General features: G+C 49.9%; 2 protein-coding genes across 2 annotated transcripts in view; one reads left to right on the forward strand and one right to left on the reverse strand.

The window, feature by feature from the left end:
• Positions 1 to 23,751, forward strand: part of LOC133118456 (protein YIPF2-like) — a 178,917-nt gene that overhangs the window by 76,559 nt on the left and 78,607 nt on the right. The gene's annotated exons all lie outside the window — the stretch shown is intronic.
• On the reverse strand, positions 1,915 to 21,698 carry mri1 (methylthioribose-1-phosphate isomerase 1). The gene is made up of 6 exons (XM_061232009.1): positions 21,334 to 21,698; positions 13,836 to 14,059; positions 9,259 to 9,428; positions 5,809 to 5,985; positions 5,264 to 5,488; positions 1,915 to 3,369 (listed from the first exon to the last, which is right to left on the reverse strand). The coding sequence occupies exons 1-6, from the start codon at positions 21,463 to 21,465 to the stop codon at positions 3,236 to 3,238; spliced, it is 1,062 nt and encodes a 353-aa protein (XP_061087993.1). The 5' UTR covers positions 21,466 to 21,698; the 3' UTR covers positions 1,915 to 3,235.

Raw genomic sequence — 23,751 nt, forward strand, 5'->3', positions numbered from 1 at the left:
CATTGTGACAGAGGCCTCTCAGTCATGATCTTCAACAACAGCTCATCACCAAGAACCACAGAAATATGATCACAGCCAAAGAATAGTCATCATGATAATAAACAAACCATTTCTTGTACCATAAATGAAACAAACTATTTTACACAGACGGTGACAAATTTGCTACATTATTTTCTCAAATGGCACTGTCCCTTTTTATTGTTCCACAAAAAAACCCCCAAAAAAACCAAAGACATAGAAGTGTTGATTAGAACCCCTCCCCCCTCCGTGTGATCGGACACACATCAGTGTTTCCGTGACGATTGCCTGTTTCTAGAACGGTTCCGGAACACTGAGTGGTTCCAGCACTATGAGTGATTCCGGAGCTCGGAACAACAAAAGGTGAGGTGGGCCACCCCGATCGGAAAGGACTGTGAGAATGCACCGGGGGCTGGGTGTGTGCGTGTGTGTGAGGCGGGCTGGCTCTCTACCACGGAGATCCCCCGTTACTGCTCCGGTGCTGGGGCAATGGGGGCAGTTAGCAGTACATAGAGTACTTATTGGCCATCTCTGCTGCTGAAACTCAACGTGCCCTCTGCTAATATACTGTGACTTTCCACCGGTTCTAGTAATCACAGCTAGCAAGCACCGTGTACCAGCCAGTCCTCGTCTGTCTGTCTGTCTGTCTGTCTGTAGTCCGTCTGATTGCTCGAGACCCCACTGAGCGTGTGTGTGTGTATGAGTGTGTATGAGTGTGTATGCGAGTGCGTACGTGTGTATGAGTGAGTACATGTGTATGTCAGTGCATGTGTATGTGCGTATGAGTGAGTGTACACGATTTAGAATGTGTGTACGAGTGAGTGCGTTTGTGTGATTGAGAATTTGTGTACGAGTGTGTTTGTATGAAACTGAAATTGTACTTCCCTCTAGGGCAGGGGTGTCAAACTGAATCCCCAGGGGGCCGCAGTGTCTGCAGGTTTTTGTGGTTTCCTTTCAATCAGCTGCCAATTAAAGCCAATTAAGGCCTTGAGAACAAGGCGTGTGGATACTTTAACCAATGAATTACTTGAATGAAGCCAGAACACCCCAAAAACCAGCAGACACTACGGCCCTCCAGGACCGGAGTTTGACACCTGTGCTCTAGGGTCTTTCAGCGCACTTATCCCTGGTTATAGGTATGTACTTTGCACTTTGTTGTACGTCGCTCTGGATGAGAGCGTCTACCAAATGCCAATAACGTAACGTAATGTAACGTAACGTGATGTCATATATGAGCGTGTACATTTGAGTGTCCTCAGGTCGGCCGGGTGCCCGCCTCCATTTTGCGTTCAGCTCGTCTGCCGCCGTGTCCGCGTCCGTGATTGGTCACCGTCTCTCTGTCCGTCCTCCCCTCTCCGTGCTCCTGTCGCAGGAGCGTAAGGCAGTGAGTAGCGCTGGCCCTGGGCGGAGCCCGTGACATTCGGGTACAGTGTGCGGGTCTTTCGACTGCCTGTAGAGCAGGTACGGCGCAGTGGGGGAAAGACTACATCTCCCACAAGTCTCTTCGGGTTCACAGCTGGCATGGGATTGGACAATTTTCTCAGTCAGAGCAGCCATTTTCTTTTTCTTTTTTTTCTTTTTTTTTTTTTAAGCTCTCGGCTACACCCAGAGTTCAGTACTGCTGACTAGTTTTAGGGCCTAGTTAAAAAAAAAAAAAAAAAAAGTCTACCTTTTCATTAAAAAAACATTCCTATAAAAGTTTCTAAATAGGCGAAAGCAAAAGCAAATGTTAATGTAACATTTTGGTTTGGTACAATTTCATAATTACCTCTGTTACTCATTTCACTATATTGATTAATATTTTGTTTGGCATTGTTTATGTTAGCTTGTAGACTATTGCACATTCTTTACACTAGAATTGAACATTATATATTTACACATGGGCTGACACCGTACTGCAGCACATCAGGCATACTTTATATGATATAAAGGAAAAAAAAAGCATTGTTTACCCTTATGGAAGAACAGGCATGAGTAATGATGAACCAGCTCGGGAGTTTAAATATCTCACACACGTTTCTGTTTTTCACATTCCCACAGCTATACATTTGAGAATTATGCTTGAAATATGTTTGAATACAATTTACACAAACCTCTTAAGATGTGTCAATGTGTGGAAACTCGTTTTTCCATGACAAAATGTTACTGACTAACACAGGAAATGCGCAAAGCTTGAACATCCTGCTCTGGGAGAGAAACCGGTGCAGCCGACGTTTCCTCCATAAACAGAGCAGCTGCCTGCCTGTCGGGGTGGCAACGGTGAAAAATGTTTGTTTTTACCGAGGAGTCAAAACACAACCCGGTGAGCAAAAGCCGGAATCTAGACGTCTGAGCGACATGCTGACATAACGGACTAGATTAACCCCAATATAGCTCTGGTTTTTACCCAGATACAGCCTGGAGCCCTGGTCGGCAAGATAAACATTCTCTTTTCAACCAAATGTAGGCGGGCTTTCACTGGAACACCAAGATGGTGTTTTTTGCCAACTTTTTAGCACAGAAATGTTCACTGGGAAGCCACAACACCAATACTAGTTGTGCCCTCAAATGTGCCTTGAGCTACACGGACATTCATTTGGCAGGAATCTTGCAGCGGGACTCAATGGCACACTCTGAGATAATCAAGGCCCCCCCGTTGTAAACCTTGTAAACTTTATCTTCGCCTGACATTACGGTGCCGAACACTTTGCGGCTGAGTCACTTAAGACGAAAACTTGAAGACAACTGAAGACAAATTAATAAAAATGAAAGTGCATTTCCTCTGTTAGGTCAGTATACCTGCCGTGTGTGGGACGGGCCTCCTGCCGGAGCTGGAGCTGATGCTAGTCTATAGTGGGGGTGGGGGGGGGTCTGGGGACAGAGTAACAGCCGGAGGGAAAGAGCGGGGGAACTGATCTACACAACCACGGGGATCCAAGCCGTCCCGACCGGGGAGAGAAGGAGAAGAGACGACAGAGGAGACAGAGAGGAGTGAGAGGGGGAGGAGGGTGGGATACGGTGTGTGTGTGTGTGTGTGTGAGTGAGGTTTACGGTGCACACTTCTGTATGCGTGCGAATGCAGTGGTAAGATGTGTCTGTGTGTGTGTGTGTGTGCGTGTGTGTGTGCGTGTGCGTGTGCGTGTGTGCGCGTGCACGGGTTCCACTGTGCCGGTTAACGCAGTGGGACGTGTGAGAGGAGGACGGAGGCGCAGTTGCGCGTGGCCGCCAGCAGGGGTCTCTAAAGTGCAGTGAGGCGCCCGGTCAGCGCGGCCTGCAGCTCAGAGGGCAGAAACACGCCCAGCTCCGTGATTATCCCCCCCGTGATGAGCTGGTGTGGGGTCACATCGAACGCTGGGTTCCACACCTCGATACCTGCGGGAGAGGGGGGAGGGGGAGACAGAGGATAATAACACTTATTGATGTATTATTGTTATGGTTCTTGTTATTGTCATTATTACTGTTAAATATTGTTAAAGTATTTTTTTTTAATTAAAAAAAAAAAAAATTGTATTAATATGACTCATATGTAAGCTTGAGCCAATAAAGCTATTTGAATTCGAGAGACTGAGGGAGAGACAATAGAGGGAGAAAACAGAGGGAGAGGGAGAGAAAGACAGTGAAAGAAAGAGAAAGAGAGAGAGAAGAGAGCAAGAGAGAGGAGGACATGAGACAGGGGTTATTCAATTTACATTAAAGGCATTAGTCACATTAGTCAAGCTTTGTACCTTAAAAAAACACATATCTGTAGATATAGCGCATATTCTTGGTGTTCCCTCCCCATTTCTACCCACCCTGGGGGGGGGGGGGGGGGTTGGATGTCTGTCGGTTTTAAAATTAGCTCTGCATTCCCAGGATCAATGAAGCTGTTAATTGAGGCCTTTTAATTAATCTGCTGCAGTTTGCTCAGTGCTGGGTGCAGGTACACGAGCCTTATTAAAGGATTGATTAATTAAAAAGTGACACAACAGTTCTCAATGACCCTGATCAATCACAGACCCAGCGGGGGTGAATGTGTCAGTGGAGACGTCTCCTCCACCATCACCCGTCTCCCTCACGAAGTCTGGTCACGCTCCTAATCCGCCCACGTCTGATGTAACCTGCTGTTTTAGCTGGGTCCCCCCTCTGTCACGCATGTCTGATGTAACCTGCTGTTTTAGCTGTGCCCCCCCTGTCACGCCTGTCTGATGTAACCTGCTGTTTTAGCTGGGTCCCCCCTCTGTGACGCATGTCTGATGTAACCTGCTGTTTTAGCTGTGCCCCCCCTGTCACGCCTGTCTGATGTAACCTGCTCTTATAGCTGGGACCCCCTCTGTCACGCCTGTCTGATGTAACCTGCTGTTTTAGCTGTGCCCCCCTGTCACGCCTGTCTGATGTAACCTGCTGTTTTAGCTGGGTCCCCCCTCTATCATTTTACATTTTACATTTTAGTCATTTGGCAGACGCTTCTCATCCAAAGCAATTTACAAGTGCATAGGTTCTTCCACAAGTTAAAGCATCACAGCCATAACTAGGAAAATACATAGGAAGTGCTGTTTTAAACATATAGTCATCATAAGTGAATTATATATATATTTTTTTGGGGGTTAGACAAGAGGGACAGGGATATCAGAAAGGGGGGCGGGGGAAATCAGGAGGGAGGACTAAGGTAGAGTTTGAAGAGGTGTGTTTTTAGTCTGCGTTGAAATATGGGGAGGGATTCTGCTGTCCTGACAGTGGTAGGCAAGTCATTCCACCACTGAGGAACCAGAACAGAAAACAGGCGTGAACGTGCAGCTCGACCGCCAGGTGCTCACCATCCCCCACTGCCCATCCCTCCTCCCCCTCCTGTATAACCCTCACTGGAGAGAAATATGCACTGAGTGCCTGTTACCTCACCCACTGACTGTCCACGGGCTCGTGAGAAGCGTTGAGACACCGGCGGCGCCAGTGTTGTACAGTGTGAGGTCAGAGACTGTGCAGTAGGGAAGCTGAGTGTGGCTTCTCCAGTAAGAGCAGCAAGATAGAGTGATGTAAACTGTCCCTGATTTGTTGTATTGCCCCAATAACACAATAACTAGCAAAAATGGGGAGGCATTAGATTTTCTTTTGGGGAAAAAGTATGGCCTTGGTATTTTTACCGCAATTGTACCATCCGCTTTATGTTGAAAACGGGTCTGAATGACCGATACTGGGGCCAACAGCGGTGGTGCCGGTGAGCACCGTCTCTCAGCGCGAGCAGGAAATGAGCTTCGGAGAAGAAGGCCGGCGTTGGCCTCTCGCCCTGTACCTGGGGCGGCGATGGGAACGCCGTTGATGCTGGTCAGCTCCTCCGGGGGGCGCTCCTCGATCACGATGTCCCTGCCGCTCTCCAGGCTGAGGTCGCAGGACGTGCTGGGCGCCGCCACGTAGAAGGGTATCCCATGGTGCTTTGCGGCGATGGCCAGCTGGTAGGTGCCCACTTTGTTGGCGGTGTCTCCGTTGGCAACGACCCTGTCTGCACCGACCACGACCGCTGCGCGCGGAACGATGACACAAAGAGTCAGACAGAGGAGCACAACGGGCCTGAGCCAAAACATCCAACACACTCACATCACATGACATCACATGACATCACACTCACATCACATTGCATTACAGGCATTTAGCAGACACTCTTATCCAGAGCCACGTACAACGATGTGCAGATCGAACACAGGGACACACACACACACACACACACACACACACTCTCCCCTCCCCCCCCCCCCCCCCCCCACACACACACACACACACACACACTCCCCACACACACTCCCCACACACACTCACGCACACACTCACTCACTCACACACCTGTGATACCCCTCTCTCTCATAGTGAGGGCGGCCATGCTGTCCGTGATGAGGGTGGCGGGGAAGCCCTCGGCCACGGCCTCGTAGGCGGTCAGCCGCGCGCCCTGGTTGTAGGGCCGAGTCTCGGTGCAGTACACCCGCTTGAGCCGCCCCAGTGCATGCAGGGAACGCACCACGCCTGCAGGGACAGAGCAGTCAGCAGTCAGAGCACGGCGGTGCAGGGACACCACTACACACAACTTTACACACACACGTATACACACCTGTACACAACACACACACATACACGTATACAGCTATATACAACACACACACACCTTTACACAACACACACACGCACACCTTTACACAACACACACATATACAGCTATATACAACACACACACACCTTTACACAACACACACACACACGCATACCTTTACACAACACACACATATACATATACAGCTATATACAACACACACACACACCTGTACACAACACACACACATACACGTATACAGCTATATACAACACACACACACACCTTTACACAACACACACACACACACGCACACCTTTACACAACACACACATATACATATACAGCTATATACAACACACACACATACACGTATACAGCTATATACAACACACACACACCTTTACACAACACACACACACACACACCTTTACACAACACACACACGCACACCTTTACACAACACACACATATACATATACAGCTATATACAACACACACACACCTGTACACAACACACACACATATACATATACAGCTATATACAACACACACACACACACACCTTTACACAACACACACACATATACATATACAGCTATATACAACACACAGGGAGTCAGAGCACAGCATGTACACAATTACAAATACATTACATTATTGGCATTTGGCAGAAGCTCTTATCCAGAGCGACGCACAGTTCATTAGACTAAGCAGGAGACAATCCTCCCCTGGAGCAATGCAGGGTTAAGGGCCTTGCTCAAGGGCCCAACGGCTGTGCGGATCTTATTGTGGCTACACCGGGATTAGAACCACCCCATCCCGTTATTCCTGCCGGTGCGGCCATGACCCATCTTTACCTCTCTCCCTCTCTCCCTCTCTCCCTGTTCAGAGTTAAACCTGCAGCATCTGGCCTACTTGCTGGACAAGGTCTTCCTGCTCTTTCCAAACTACTGCCTGGGCATGTCCTTCAGCCAGTTCTACCAGAACGACGAGATCATCTCCGTCTGCACCTCCAGTCCCATGGCGCGCGCCTTCTGTGCATTCCTGAATTCCTGAGTGAGTACAGGGGGCCGGGCCTTGCTCAAGGGCCCAACGCCTGTATGGATCTTATTGTGGCTACACCAGGATTGGAACCACCAACCTTGCGTGTCCCAGTCATTTACCTTAACCACTACACACACATAATATACTCAAATAAACATTACATAAAAAAAATAAAATAAATAATAATAAACAACACCAACTGAAAGTCTTAATGCCGTGTGAGACACAACAGCCGAGGAGCCAAGGCAACCACACAACTTATACACAGATGCCACCAGCTATGAATGAACATTTCACCTCAATGAAGCCCTTTCTCTCAGAGTCTATTCACAGATTCACTCTCAGATGTTAAATCAACACTAGATATAACAGGCGGGTACTGCCAGCCTCATAAGCACTGCTTTCCCCTTCCTTAGTCAGAAAGCACACCTCCAGAGCTGCGACCTACAGACCCACCTCACAAAGCAGCATCTACAGACCCACCTCACAAAGCAGCACCTACAGACCCACCTCACAAAGCAGCACCTACAGACCCACCTCACAATGCGGCACCTACAGACCCATCTCACAAAGCAGCATCTACAGACCCACCTCACAAAGCAGCACCTACAGACCCACCACACAATGCGGCACCTACAGACCCACCTCACAAAGCAGCACCTACAGACCCACCTCACAAAGCAGCATCTACAGACCCACCTCACAAAGCACCACCTACAGACCCACCTCACAAAGCACCACCTACAGACCCACCTCACAAAGTGGCAGAGTGTTTGCTGCCAGTGAGAGAGCAATTTCATCTCGCAGATCACAAGCCTTCAGAATAAATAACTCCACTCTCTTTCACAGGCCCGGATCAGGGACTCAAGTCACAGGCCTGGTGGCTAAACCAGCGTTTGGACGACTTAAACTGAGCGTGCTCCAGGGCCGAGGATCCTGAGAGGATAGACACCGCACCTGGACAGGTGTGAATCCGCTGTACAGGTGTGAATCTACTGTACAGGCGTGAATCCGCTGTACAGGCGTGAATCCGCTGTACAGGTGTGAATCCGCTGTACAGGTGTGAATCCGCTGTACAGGTGTGAATCTACTGTACAGGCGTGAATCTACTGTACAGGCGTGAATCTACTGTACAGGTGTGAATCCGCTGTACAGGTGTGAATCCGCTGTACAGGTGTGAATCTACTGTACAGGCGTGAATCCGCTGTACAGGTGTGAATCTACGATATAGGTAATCTGTTGTACAGGTGTGAATCTTCTGTACAGGTGTGAATCTTCTGTACAGGTGTGAATCTTCTGTACAGGTGGACAGTAAAGATTGAAAAGCTGCTGTACAGCGGAGGTGCAGTCGGTTTCAGGGTTTCACGCCGGCTCCTATAATATTTCATTTGCCCAATCGTTTATCAGAGCTGCCATTTCTGACAGATTCATGAGCTCCAGACAGCGGTGAAAAGGTCCGATATACTGCAGCAACAATTTACCATTTACCATTTGTAGCACTGAAGCAGCACTCCGAAAACCCTGAAGAGCATGAACAAGTGTTTTCGTCTTGTAATGAGTCCTCAAGTCTTGTTTTTTTTCCCTCTTGAGTAGAAAATATTAGCTTGTTCTATGTCTCACTTCATTGGCAAATATTTTTAGCCAAGACGAAGATAAGAAAAAGAAAAAAATAAGATTTTAAGCCTCACCATAAGACTGAAACACTTGTTGAGATTGAAACACTTGTATTTAGGGTTTTTTGCCGTGTGGGACGGGAGAGGTGCAGCCCTGCTCTGAGGCCACGCCCCCCCGGGGCCCGTGGGCCAACCCTCACCCAGGGCGGTGCAGCCCTGCTCTAAGGCCACGCCCCCCGGTGCCCGTGGGCCAACCCGCACCCAGGGCGGTGCAGCCCTGCTCTAAGGCCACGCCCCCCGGTGCCCGTGGGCCAACCCGCACCCAGGGCGGTGCAGCCCTGCTCTGAGGCCACGCCCCCCCCGGTGCCCGTGGGCCGACCCTCACCCAGAGCCACGCCCCCCCGGGGCCCGTGGGCCGACCCTCACCCAGAGCCACGCCCCCCCGGGGCCCGTGGGCCGACCCTCACCCAGAGCCACGCCCCCCCGGGGCCCGTGGGCCGACCCTCACCCAGAGCCACGCCCCCCCGGGGCCCGTGGGCCGACCCTCACCCAGGGCGGTGCCGTAGCCGGCCGTGGCCAGGGAGCCCGTGTTGCAGTGCGTGAGGATGGTGACGGAGTCCCGCGGCACGCCGGACAGGATGTGCTGCGCCCCGTAGTTCCCGATCTTCCTGTTGTCGCTGACGTCCCTCTCCAGCATCTCCTCGATCCAGCCAATCACGCTGCAGGACACCGGGGAAAGAGGGGGGGGGGGGGGGGGGGGCATTGTATGACATCACAGTTATTGAGCTCATGCTAACGGTATTTGGCTGACACTCTCATCCAGAGCGACACACAGTTGATTAGACTAAGCAGGAGACAATCCTCCCCTGGAGCAATGCCAATGCAGGGTTAAGGGCCTTGCTCAAGGGCCCAACGGCTGTGCGGATCTTATTCTGGCCACACCGGGATTAGAACCACTGACCTTGTGTGTCCCAGTCATTTACCTTAACCACTATGCTACAGGCTGACTTACAGTTGATTAGAGGGGGCGGTTTGTAGCCAAGTGGCTAAGGTACATGACTTAGTCTAAACTGTGAGTCGCTTTGGATAAAAGAGTCAGCTAAGTAACTATTATTATTATTATTATTATTATTATAAACGAAACAGGGGCCAATCCCCCCTGGAGTAATGTGGGGCTAAGGGCCTTGCTCAAGGGCAGATGCACTGATCTTATTGTGGCTACACTGGGGCTTGAATCATGAATCTTCCAGGTCCCAGTGATGTGCCTGAGCCACTAGGCTACATGCTGTGCTATGATAGGCCGCACACTGTGGGTGACTCATGTCTGTGTTACCCTTCTCTGAGTGAGTCTGCATGTCTCCCAGAGTCAGTGTGAGACAGGGACCCGTGTAATCTCCGTCTCCCAGAGTCAGTGTGAGACAGGGACCTGTGTAATCTCCGTCTCCCACAGTCAGTGTGAGACAGGGACCCGTGTAATCTCCGTCTCCCACAGTCAGTGTGAGACAGGGACCCGTGTAATCTCCGTCTCCCAGAGTCAGTGTGAGACAGGGAGCTGTGTAATCTCCGTCTCCCACAGTCACTGAGACAGGGAGCTGTGTAATCTCCGTCTCCCAGAGTCAGTGTGAGACAGGGACCTGTGTAATCTCCGTCCCCCAGAGTCAGTGTGAGACAGGGACCTGTGTAATCTCCGTCTCCCACAGTCAGTGTGAGACAGGGACCCGTGTAATCTCCGTCTCCCAGAGTCAGTGTGAGACAGGGACCTGTGTAATCTCCGTCTCCCAGAGTCAGTGTGAGACAGGGACCTGTGTAATCTCCGTCTCCCACAGTCAGTGTGAGACAGGGACCCGTGTAATCTCCGTCTCCCAGAGTCAGTGTGAGACAGGGACCCGTGTAATCTCCGTCTCCCAGAGTCAGTGTGAGACAGGGACCCGTGTAATCTCCGTCTCCCACAGTCAGTGTGAGACAGGGACCCGTGTAATCTCCGTCTCCCACAGTCAGTGTGAGACAGAGACCCGTGTAATCTCCGTCTCCCAGTCAGTGTGAGACAGGGACCCGTGTAATCTCCGTCTCCCACAGTCAGTGTGAGACAGGGACCCGTGTAATCTCCGTCTCCCAGTCAGTGTGAGACAGGGACCCGTGTAATCTCCGTCTCCCACAGTCAGTGTGAGACAGGGACCTGTGTAATCTCCGTCTCCCACAGTCAGTGTGAGACAGGGACCCGTGTAATCTCCGTCTCCCAGAGTCAGTGTGAGACAGGGACCCGTGTGATCACAGCCTCCCGGAGGCGATTTACAGTGCAGTCCATAAGTATTTGGACAGCGGTGCAACACCTCTTCTTCTGCCTCTGTGCTCCAGCACGATGGATTTGAAATGAAACGATGACTATAAGGATAACGTGCAAAATGTCAGCTTTAATTTGAGGGCATTCACATCCATATGGGGGAATCTGTGTGGGAGTTGCATCAAAAGCCTATAATCAAGACAAGATACTGAAAGCTCTCTCATACCTGCATGAAGGAAACCGTTGAACGCTGACTAAATCAAAGTCAGCGGAGAAGCCAACTGTCCAATTACATTTGGTCCCCAAAAACAAGGGGGGGAGGGGGGGGGACTATGTATAGTGGTTAAGGTAAACCACAATAAGATCCGTACAGCCTTGAGGCAAGGCCCTTAACCCGGCATTGCTCCAGGGGAGGATTGTCTCCTCCTTAGTCTAATCAACTGTACGTCGTTCTGGATAAGAGCGTCTGCCAAATGCCAATAATGTAATAAAATGTAATGTATAAAATGTGCAAGTCCTGCACAGATCACCCAATATGGATGTATATACACTCAAATTAGAGCAGACATTTTGCAGGTTATTCAATATTCATATTCAATATTTTATTTCAAATCCAATGGACTGGAGCACACAGCCAAAATAACAGAAATTGTTCCGTTGACTAAATACTTAAGGACTGCACTGTAGTATATATAGTTTGAGGGTGATTCCGTTAAACTAAAACTGTTCCAGCTCTTCTTCCCTCCCTCTCATATATTACTTCTCTCAGCTGCTGTGTTTCTAACACTTTCTTTCACTCTTTCTCTCAATCTCTCGCCCTGTGTTTTCAATGCTGCTCTGTTCACCTCTGTCTCTATCTCACCTTCACACTCACTCTTTCCCACTCTCTTTCCCTCTGTCTACCCCTCTCTCTACCCCTCTTTCCCTCTCTACTCCTCTCTCTACCCCTCTTTCTTTCCCATTCTCTACCCCTATCTCTACCCACCTTTCCCTCTCTGTCCCTCTCCCTCTCCCTCTCCCTCGGAGTGCGTTTTCACGCCCCATACGACACCGGAGCTCCACTCTTTGCAGTGTGTGGCACAGTCGGCAGTAACTGAGAATATTTTGGTAAGGCCACCCGCCCCGTACCACAGGGAAGAACCACCCAGCTTGAGAATAAAATAAAATCTCACGTTTATAATTAAAAGCTGTCGGCAAGCGAACTACGAAAAACCAGCCACGAAGTCAAATATAGACCGACAGACAGCTGAGGAGAAGTGTTGCGCCCCGTCGTTAGCACTCCTGCGTGACGGAAAATCTTGAGGGTACGCTTCAGAATTTCCATGGTAACCCCGGCTCTAACGGAGAACAAGGATAGGAAATGACTAAGAACACTGATAAAAGACTGCAGCCCCAAATGACAGTTCACCTGCGCTTTGTTATCATACGCAATACTACACTGTAATAAAAAGGAAGAAAAAAGAAAGACGTGGCGTATATATTTTCATACAAACAGCATCTTTGTGTAACTGGATTCAGGGTTTTTTTTTTCTTTTTTCTTTTAACCGTTCATTGATTTTTCTGCATCGGCACCGTTTGGGCCCGTTCCTGGAAGCGCGAGGAGACCACTTCCTGCCAAGACCCCGCTGACCGAGGAGCGGGCCTCTGAATCACGCTGCTCGGGCTGGGACCGGCAACCCAAGGCCTGCGAGACGCTCGTGTTTCACATCGGCCCCCGCGCTCACCTTTCAGAGCTAACTGAGGCTAACTATCGATCAGTGTGCGTACACACGCGAGGGTCAGAGTGCTCTCTCTCTCTCTGTCTCTCTCTCTGTCTCTCTCTCTGTCTCTCTCTCTCTGTCTCTCTCTGTCTCTCTCTGTCTCTGTCTCTCTCTGTCTCTCTCTCTCTCTGTCTCTCTCTCTGTCTCTCTGTCTGTCTGTCTCTCTTTCTCACGTCTCACACGCTCTCTCTCTCTGTGACAACTCTCTCACACGCTCAACTCTGTGTTAGTCAGATTGCCGTGTTGGTTCGACCAGGTGTGTTGCTTTTTGATATTAGTTTGTGAATCTAGTGCGTTTTCCACCAGCCGCCGGCAGTTTCGCTCGTTACTGTTATTCTGATTAGGTGATCAGAATCAGTTAGATACTTTGGGCGCTGCAATTGTCAGGGTAATTATTTGATCGCTAGATTCCATTCGGTAATTAGGAGGTTGTATAGGCGTGCTCAGAGCGCTATTTAGCATGGTATGTTGTGTCAGCACCCCATTACAGTCTGCTCTCTCCCCTACAGAACGCGCTTCCAGCGACGTGGCCCTCCACGGCGACGGAACCCCACCAACCTCTGCTACCCCTCACTGACCCCCCGTGACAACTTCACAGTAGCAGGGGGTTGCTATGGAACGGCCAGTCTGCCACACGGAAGGCTGATTTATTCCTGGTTATGCCTCCCTCCTGTCCCTGCAGTTCCTTGCCTGAGACCTGGATCACACCTCTCCCTACCTCTCACCCTCTCCGTACCCCTCCCTCCCTCCCTCCGTCCCTCCCTCTCTCTGTGATGCTCTGGGTCCTTGTCCATGCTCTCTCACCCTCCCTCCCCCGCTCCCTCTCACCCTCCCTCCCCCGCTCCCTCTCACCCTCCCTTACTCCCCCCCTCTCCATACCTCTCTCTGAGCTGCTCCGGGCCCTTGTCTGTGCTCTCTCTCTCCCCCTCCCCCACTCCCTCTCTCCCTCCCCCGCTCCCTCTCTCCCTCTCTCCCTCCCCTGCTCCCTCTCCATACCTCTCTCTGAGCTGCTCGGGGCCCTTGTCCATGCTCTCTCTCTCTCTCCCCCGCTCCCTCTCTCCCTCCCTCCCTCCCTCCCTCCATACCTCTCTCTGAGCTGCTCGGGGCCCTTGTCCATGCTCTCGTTCTCGGTGAACTCCATCAGCTCGCGGGCGGCGCGGCCCATGTTGACGGCGGTGGGCCGGGCGGAGGTCAGGTGACTGAGGGAGTCCTGGATGAAGGGGACCAGGTCGTCCCCGCCGCCCCCGGCCTGCAGCTCCACCGCCAGGCTCAGGCAGCCCACGATGGCGATGGCGGGGGCCCCTCGCACCTGCAGAGGAGACACACCTGTGAGACGCCGGAGCCACACACCTTTCGGAGCCACACACCTTTCAGAGCCACACACCTGTCAGACCATAGAGCCACTCACCTGTCAGACCATAGAGCCACACACCTGTCAGACCAAAGAGCCACACACCTGTCAGACCATAGAGCCACTCACCTTTCAGAGCCACACACCTGTCAGACCATAGAGCCACTCACCTGTCAGACCATAGAGCCACACACCTGTCAGACCATAGAGCCACTCACCTGTCAGACCATAGAGCCACTCACCTGTCAGACCATAGAGCCACACAACTGTCAGACCATAGAGCCACTCACCTGTCAGACAGTAGAGCTACACACCTGTCAGACCATTTTTTTTTCTTCTCTCAAGTACAAAATATCAGCTTGTTTTAATTTACTGTTTGGTTGACAAGTGAAAGTTTCTGATTCCATTGCCAAATCTTGAAATGAATCAAGCTGTCGTCTTATCACATCACTGTGATAAGGTGCACACGTTTCAGAGAGAGAATTCAATTACATTACATTACGTTATTTATCTGACGCTTTTATCAAAAGTGACTCACAGTTGATTGGACTAAGCAGGGGCCAAACCCCCCCAGAGCAATGCAGTGTTAAGGGCCTTGCTCAAAAGCCCAACAGCTGTGCGGATCTTATTGTGGCTACACCGGGGCCTGAACCACCAACCGCCACTAGGCTACAGGCTGTCCCAGTCATGTACCTTAGCCACTAGGCTACAGGCTGTCCCAGTCATGTACCGTAGCCACAAGGCTACAGGCTGTCCCAGTCATGTGCCTTAGCCACTAGTCTACAGGCTGCCCCAGTCATGTACCTTAGCCACTAGGCTACAGGCTGTCCCAGTCATGTACCGTAGCCACAAGGCTACAGGCTGTCCCAGTCATATACCTTAGCCACTAGGCTACAGGCTGCCCCAGTCATGTACCTTAGCCACTAGGCTACAGGCTGTCCCAGTCATGTACCTTAGCCACTAGGCTACAGGCTGTCCCAGTCATGTGCCTTAGCCACTAGGATACAGGCTGTCCCAGTCATGTACCTTAGCCACTAGGCTACAGGCTGTCCCAGTCATGTACCTTAGCCACTAGGCTACAGGCTGTCCCAGTCATGTGCCTTAGCCACTAGGCTACAGGCTGTCCCAGTCATGTACCTTAGCCACTAGGCTACAGGCTGTCCCAGTCATGTACCTTAGCCACTAGGCTACAGGCTGTCCCAGTCATGTGCCTTAGCCACTAGGATACAGGCTGCCCCAGTCATGTACCTTAGCCACTAGGCTACAGGCTGCCCTAGTCGTGTACCTTAGCCACTAGGCTACAGGCTGCCCCAGTCATGTACCTTAGCCACTAGGCTACAGGCTGTCCCAGTCATGTACCTTAGCCACTAGGCTACAGACTGCCCCAGTCATGTACCTTAGCCACTAGGCTACAGGCTGCCCCAGTCATGTACCTTAGCCACTAGGCTACAGGCTGACCCAGTCATGTACCTTAGCCACTAGGCTACAGGCTGTCCCAGTCATGTACCTTAGCCACTAGGCTACAGGCTGCCCCAGTCATGTACCTTAGCCACTAGGCTACAGGCTGCCCCAGTCATGTACCTTAGCCACTAGGCTACAGGCTGTCCCAGTCATGCACCTTAGCCACTAGACTACAGGCTGTCCCAGTCATGTACCTTAGCCACTAGGCTATGGGCCGCCCCCAGGAAAATCCACAGGATGGTATTCCAAGACTGTGTGTTTGTGGCGTGTCCCAAACTGACCGAGGACACGGTGGTGACGGAACGAGCCGGAACAACCTGGCCGTTTGAGAGAGGAGCGGCAGGAGAAAAAGGGGGCAGCGCAGAACGCACTAAACTGGGATACTCAAGTCCTCAACGGCTGCACCAGAAAGAGAGAAGGAAACAAACACCAGAACGGGCCGTTCATTATTAAAAACACCATAATAACTTATCAGTGACGCGTAAGGTCGGCGGATAACAGACGCGGGAACCCAACACTGTTTCATGCCAGTAAGGAGCCGTTCCTGCGGCCTCGGGCTGAGGTGGGTAAAGGCAGCGGTGTCAGTGTCTGGACTGTACACCAGCTTCTGCTCTAAATTATTAATAAGCCAAATCACTTTCGTGATCTGACATTTAAGCAACATTGCTTGATAAGCTCATGAATCAGAGCTGAAGACGGTCTTTTGTCAGTCGGGAAAAAAAACCAAAAAACATAAAACCCCCCCGCCCCCGCCCCCACCCCCACTAAAATACCGAGTGAACCTGGCATTGGCATGTACAGCGAATTTCAGCCAGGGCACACCCTCCATGTGCAATGCCCCCCACAGGGCAGAACTACCACCCCTGGCATAGAGCAGTGGTTCTGTAACCTTTTCGACTTAAGTCTTGGTTTACCGAGACCTGAGCACAACATTATTGTAGCTGACACTCTTACATGTAACTACTTGCAACGTACTGTAATAGATCATACAGTGAGCTCCATAGCGTTTGGGACAAAAAACATTTTTTTAATTTTTGGCTCTGTACAATTTGTAACCAGTCCATTCGCATGTAGTTAACGTGAACGATCAGCTTTTACGCAAGGGCTTTTCATGACCTTCAGCATGTAGAAATTACAGCATCGTGTTTCCCCAACCGCCTGATTTCAGGGCACCATAATGTTTGGGACACATAAATGCTATGTTCATTCATTTGCGCCACGTTTCGCATTTTGTCGTATATCCGTTGCGTGTAATGACTGCTTGAAGGCGGCAGCCATGCTTGTTTTGGATGGCCAGTTGCCTTAAGTTCTCTTCAGCATATAAAAACAACGAATGTTCACAGTTGGATTCAGACTGGGTGAATAGACTTGGCCAGTCTAGATTATTCTCGTTTTTGGCTTTGAAAAACTCGTTGTTGCGTGACCAGTACATTTGGGATCGTCATCTTGCTGTATGATGAAGCGCCATCTTGTGAGTTTGGAGGCATTGGTTTCAACTTGAGCAGAGAAGATGCTTCTGTACACTTCAGAATTAATTCTGTTGCTGCTGTCAGCAGTTACATCATCAATGTAGACAGGTGAGCCAGCACCTGTGGCAGCTAAACATGCCCAAACTATAAACAACCCCACCACTATGTTTCACAGATCAGTGGGGGTGCTTTGGTTCTTGGTACAGTTCATTTTGCCTCCACACTTTGCTCTTGCCATCACAAATCTTGGTCTCAGCTGTCCGCAATACCCTTTTCCAGAAATCTGCAGCCTCCTTTAGGTTCTTCTGAGCAAACTGTAACCTGGCTGCCCTTTTTCTGTTGCTAATTAGTGGTGTGCAATTTACAGTGTAGCCCCTTGTGAAGACCGCAGACACATCCACGCTTGCCTACTGAAGGGTTTCTGATCTGTCGGACCAGCGTTCGAGGGGTTTTTTCTTCATTATCGTGACAATTCTTTGGTCATCAACTGTAGAGGTCATTCTTGAGCTCCCCAGTGCTCTGTTTCTTCTTAATGAGGCTCCAAACAGTTTGTTTTGGTAAGCCTACTGGTTGGCCTATGTGTCAGAATGTTTTTTGTTATTTTTCCCACAGACGAGACTCAAGCTGAGATACTGAAAGCTCTATTTCCCAGCACAACGGAAGCGGTTGAACACACCGGACGAAGCAGTAAACAGAAAGAGAGCAGTCGATAAGCGCAAGCCCAAGAATTGTGAAGGATCAAGCAAGGATCTGTATTGAGTAATGGTCCAAAATCGCTCCAAAGGTGTTCCTTAATCTTGTCAAGCATCACAGGAAAACACCCCCATGCTGTTATTCTTGCCAGAGGTGGTTGCACCAAGTACTAAACCAGGAAAGCCAATAATTATGAAACGTTGATAGCGGTGAAATCTATTTTCTATTAAATGAATGTTTAATTTTGGTTGGTATCAAAAAAAGCATTTTGAGTTTCTCAATAGTTATATTGTTTTGTTTTTAGTTGTATTAGTTGTGCATTGCCAGTCAGGGTTTCCAATAACTTTGGAGCCCACTGTATATGTACACTCAGGGACCTCATTATTAGGTACACCTGTCCACCAGCTTGTTAATGCTCTATTACACCTGTCCCACCAGCTTGTTAATGCTCTATTACACCTGTCCCACCAGCTTGTTAATGCTCTGTTACACATGTCCACCAGCTTGTTAATGCAAATATCTAATCGGCCAATAATTTGGCAGCAATGCAATGCAGACATGGTCCAGAGATTTGGGTGTTGTTTAGACCAAACATCAGAATGGGTAAGACTTGCTCCGAGTCAGCGGTTCTCAACAGGGGGCCTGGGTCCCAAAAGGGGACATCAGGGAACTACCAGGGGGGGCCTGGAGATGGACAGGAACCTACTGAACATTTCAATCACACGAAGCAAGCAATTAATAGAATATTAATCATGTAGACTATAATTAATATGTACTATAATTATTTCACATACGACAGTCTCCAGAGTTGGTGCAAAAAAACATCCAGTGACAGGCAGCTCTGTGGGCGAAAAAAGGCCTCATTAATAAGAGAAGGGCCAGAGTGGTCAAAGCTGACAGCAAGGTGACAGTAACTTGCAGTGTTACTGCATAACAGTGGCATGCAGTGGCAGAGCCATGGGGGCGACATGGCTCAGGCGGTAAGAGCAGTCGTCTGGCAGTCGGAGGGTTGCCCCCGCCCGGGCTGTGTCGAAGTGTCCCTGAGCAAGACACCTAACCCCCCAAATGCTCCTGACGAGCTGGTCGGTGCCTTGCATGGCAGCCAATCAAGTGTGTGTATGAATGGGTGAACGAGAAGCATTAATTGTACAGCGCTTTGGATAAATGCCAACCATTTACCATTTACCATGCAGAAGAGCATCTCTGAACCCACAGCAAATTGAACCTCGAGGTGGATGGGTTACAGCAGCAGAAGAACACACCTGGTTCCACCTGCCAACTAAGAACAGGGAACTGAGGCAACAGCAGACGCACCAAAACTGGACAGCTGAAGATTGGGGAAAAACTGGTCACCAGGTCTGACAAATCTCAATTTCTACTCACACACATAAATGATAGGGTCGGAGTCTGACGTGCACAACATGAATCCACGGATCCATGTTGTGTCAACAGTTCAGGCTTCTGGTGGTGGTGTAATATTATGGGGAACGTTTTCTTGCCAAACGTTGTTTAAATGTCACAGCCGACCTGAGTCTTGTTACTGACCATGTGCATCCCTTTATGGCCAAAATTTTTTGTAACTATCTTCTGATAGCGACTTTCAGCTGGCTAACGTAACATGTCACAAAACACAAGCCCTCTCAAAATGGTTCCACCGACATGACAATGAGTTCAGAGTACATCCGAAGGCCTCCACAGGAGCGGGAGACTCTCAGCACGAACGTGCAGCTGACAAAACCGCAGCGAGTGTGCGACGTCATCGTGTCGACATCGGACCGGAGTCTCGAAGAAATGTTTCCGGCACCTTGTCGATTCCACGCCACAAAGAACTCAGGCCTGTTCTAGGGGGCAAAGGGAGGCCCAACCAAGCACGAGAAAGGTACAAGTAATAAAGTGGTCACTGAGTGCACCACGCAAGGGCCGCGGAGCATACGAGAACTGCTGTATGTACACCAGATGGGAGCTAATTAATGTGCATTCACACGGGTCAAGGTTCAACCACTGTGGCTTACTAATGAGAAACAGACCAGTTGGTGCCTCTAAGACAGGGCTACTGCCACTGACAGCAGATCTGGGATCAGCTTGTCCGAACCCCACCTTCGTAATACTACTCTCCCAATTTTACTTCAAATACTTCAGTCTGCAATGAATTTCAGCTATGCCAGCTTGACAATTGAGCTGGTCTAGCTGGCCATAAGCTGGTCAAGCTGCTCGTGCTGGTAGATTGTCTGAACTGATCAATGGTCAACCAGCTACCAGCTGTTTCCAAACACAGCTTGAGCTGGTCAAACCATGTCAAGCTGGGAGATGGCTAAACCATGCCATTGACAACATATCTGACTGAGACCAGCTTGTCTGAACCCCCACCCTCCCAATCCTACTCACCGCAAATATTTAAGCTATAAGTTATTATTCTGATCCTGAATCAGCGGCTATGGAGAAAAACGGTACTCATGCTGCTCCCCGGTAGCAGATCAGCAGCTGAACCGCGGCCCTTCGCGGCCACAGTTGCATAGCCATGCCTCGTCCCGTAATTATGAGCGATCCACGACGCGCGCAGCCAGGATACACTCAATAACTTATTCAGACAGTGTTGCACTGACCCAAGGACAAGAAGGTGAAAGATCAAAGCACGACACAAAGTTATAACAGAGAGAGAGAGAGAGAGAGAGAGAGGGGGGGGGGGGGGGGGGATAGAGGGAGGGGGGAGAGAGGGAGAGGTGGGGTGGGGAGAGAAACGGAGGTAACGGGCGCATTAACAGGCTGCTATTTAGATCCAGAGAACGCGAATAAACCGTGGTCCTTGATTCCTGTCATGAAGCATTTTAAAAACACTTACACAGAAACCAAAAAATTCAATTGAATAGGAGACGGACATGATCATTATTGTTAAATTATTCATTAACGCGAGTCTTTGCCGCTGAGGCAAAGATGTCAATACACGAAAACCATGTACAAGTTAAATCATTTCCGAAACGTCCAATAGTCATGCACGCCGATGATTTACGACAAGAGATTTTAACGATTGTCTAGCGCAATTAAGCGCGGTAAAATTCTCCCGTCCAGATTGTCAGCGCTGCATGTCAATATCATTTCGACTGTATTGTATTGTGCGTGACGTAGCGAGGGTCTGTCAGACTACTGTTGATTAGCAACAAGCTGGCTGACGTTAAGCAGGTAATGCCAGAATATCAGCTCACTGACGTCTCAAGCGAGGCTCCCTGTGCCCACGGCGCAAGCTATAGGCGATCAGGGGGCAGTTCGTGCACTTAGCGGCTACCATTTCACGCCTCGTTATATAATTAAAAAAATAGACGGATGCATGGCACACTGGTGAATGCAGATGGATACATGTGCCGTGCTAGCCTGGGACCCCGTTCGCATGTTGCTACGAATGCACCCATGCATTCGTATGCAAATTCACATGCACAACACAGAGCGCAACTAACATGCACATACGCTCACACAAAGACCGACCCCTCTCACTCCCTTTGACACAAAGGCAACGGCACAATGATGCAACTGAAAACATTATTAATGCATACAGGTTCACAGCGAAAGCCAGACAGGACAACACGAATACGGGCGCGTAGGACTGTGCCGACTTGCCTTCATTGACTTGATCGCCTCATAGCCGTCCTGGACCGAGCGGATCTCGTCGAACACACTCTCCTGCGGGAGAAGCAGCTGATTCAGAATTTGCAGGGACCCGGGTCGGTACCGGATCGCTTCCAGCGTCATGGCGCTCGAAATAAACACCGCTCTCGTCCACTTGGGAGACACGGCACGCCCGATCTTCCTTGCGTCGTAATTGGGTCTTATAGTCGGCACTAAAAGTGGATCGTAGCGTAGAAACAAATGGCTGGGAAAATGAATGCAGAAAACCCAGAACCTCACATTGACATACAGACACGGAACCACGTGTCCTCGCTGGCAGGAAACGCTGCCTCCTTGTCCACGCCCACCTCGCGGCGCTCGGCTTCGCCCCTGTGTGCGCTCCTCTCCGGTGCGAAGCCAACTCCTCTTTGTTCGGAAATTTAACACCCCGGCTAGTTTTATTAGCATAACAGGGGGTCTGCGTTTGGGTTTAACAATGAGAGCCAGAAAAAAAAAAAAAAAAAAAAAACTTCATTCATCTTGGACCAGTAAGGAGACAACGGCAGATGTCTCCTCTCCCAGCTTTTTCAAAACAAGAGCAAGAAACCGCAAAGCGTATAAACATTCAATACACAAGCTCCATCACAAACACCTGGAAGCCGATTACAGGACAGGCACAACCACAGTCTAGACATTCTGATAAAAATATGAAAGAAAGAAAAAAAAAACCACAATTGTTTCTGGAATTTAAATGAGTTTTTTTTAATATAAGTTCTTAAATACAATTCTGCAGGGAATTAGTCATATACAGTCGTCCCATCACCCAGACACAATATGTTTAAAAAAAATAAGCCAGTCAAAGTGTTATATATTAACAACTGTGTCCTGATTGCCATCACTACCCGGAGTGCCCCCCAAAAACCCAAGGGGTGCCAAGAACCCAGCGCCGAGCACATTCTTTTTCTTTTTTCTTTTTCTTGTCCCAAAAAGGAGTTGAGCCATGTTTAGCACATTTCAGCACACCGACAGTATTTACACTGTGTCAATGTGTGTTTCGGGGGAAAAGGTGCTGGGAAGCTCCGTTCTGCCCGGGCGGGAGCTGATATGTGTCACAGGGAGAGTGACGAGGAGGAGGAGGAAATTTGGCATTCCTTAAAAAAAAAAAGAAATAAAAAAAAAGAAGAAGAAAAGGAAGAATGGCCGCTGTTTTGAAGGCCTTTGCCACGACGGGGTTAAAGATGGTGCCCTCTTGCCCCTCCACGTCCAATCGAAAAACAAAAGCGTCCACCCCCAAACAGAATAGCACCAGCCTCTGATCTCAGAGCTGGAGGGATCAGTGCCCCCCCCCCCCCCCCCCAACACAACCCACGATTAGAAGAACAAAAAACAGAAGGAAAAAAAAACCCATGGAGCCCCCACCCCCCTCCTCCCCCAAAATCCATTCTCTCCTGCCGCAGCCCATTCTGCTGTCTACAACTTTCTCAGTTTGGGCTGAACTATTGTTTAGTCCCCATTTTTCATTACTGAAAAAACTGATTCTGGCCATCTCTCACACAACGTGGGCTTCCACCTCTTGGCTGAAAGCAAGCAATGGATCTTAACGTTTTTTTGCAGTTCACTGGAGAGATTTACTGACAGTATGTTTAATGGCTGACACTTCATCTTCGCAGTGAACAGCAAGACGACAGGAAGACGACGGGTGGATGGTGTATTCGGTCACCCAGGCCGCTAACGGACCCCATGCACTAACACAAAATGTCTGCTCCTCAGCTAACCTACGCCTGCCTGCAAGCCTGGGACGCAGCTAGTGCTCTTTATGCTAATGTGCAGGGCCGGGTGCGTCTTTGTGCGCAGTCTTTACACTGGAAGCTCAGGGCGCAGGTCAGAGCGTAGTCAGAGAGTAGTCAGAGGGTAGTGAGAGGCGGCTGCCAGGCACCACCAAACACAGCGCTCATTTCTTGGACTTAACCGGTTCAATTCTGTAGAAAAATCAAGATTTGTAAAAAAAAAAAAAAAAAAAAAAAAAAAAAAAAGAGTGCATATTGGGAGCTGGCATCAGCGGAGATTCCGCCCCTGACTGTAATTCCTCATCAGTCTCCACCTCTAAGCCCGTTCCTCCAACCGCTCAGCAGAGTAACGGATCCCCACAGACGGCGGGGCGAGCCGCAGACTGGGGGCAGAGCCCAGCTCCGCGAGCTCTGGAGGCCGCATGAGGATGTTCCCAAATCACCCTGCCCGCAAAGAATCCGTCCGGGGCCTTAACAAACCCCCCCCACCCCCCCTTCCCCAAACATACTCCCCACACAGACCACACTCACTGCACAACCACACTCAAATCTGAGCGAACCCCTCGGTCTGCGATACGGCATCTTTTTCATATCCTCAGTCCACTTCGCCGTCAGGGCCCGAGACGCTCCCGTTATTAAACGC

This window comes from Conger conger, chromosome 2 (genome assembly GCF_963514075.1).
Source record: "Conger conger chromosome 2, fConCon1.1, whole genome shotgun sequence".
NCBI lineage: Eukaryota > Metazoa > Chordata > Actinopteri > Anguilliformes > Congridae > Conger > Conger conger.

What these genes read in the sequence shown, in the direction of transcription:
- mri1 (XM_061232009.1), bottom strand. Translation starts at nt 21,465, where the DNA reads ATGACGCTGGAAGCGATCCGGTACCGACCCGGGTCCCTGCAAATTCTG. An exon ending in CCCGAGCAGCTCAGAGAGAG is followed by an intron (nt 9,429 to 13,835) that starts GTATGGAGGGAG and finishes GGTGTCCTGCAG; the next exon opens with CGTGATTGGCTGGATCGAGG. An exon ending in CGGCTACGGCACCGCCCTGG is followed by an intron (nt 5,986 to 9,258) that starts GTGAGGGTCGGC and finishes CTGTCCCTGCAG; the next exon opens with GCGTGGTGCGTTCCCTGCAT.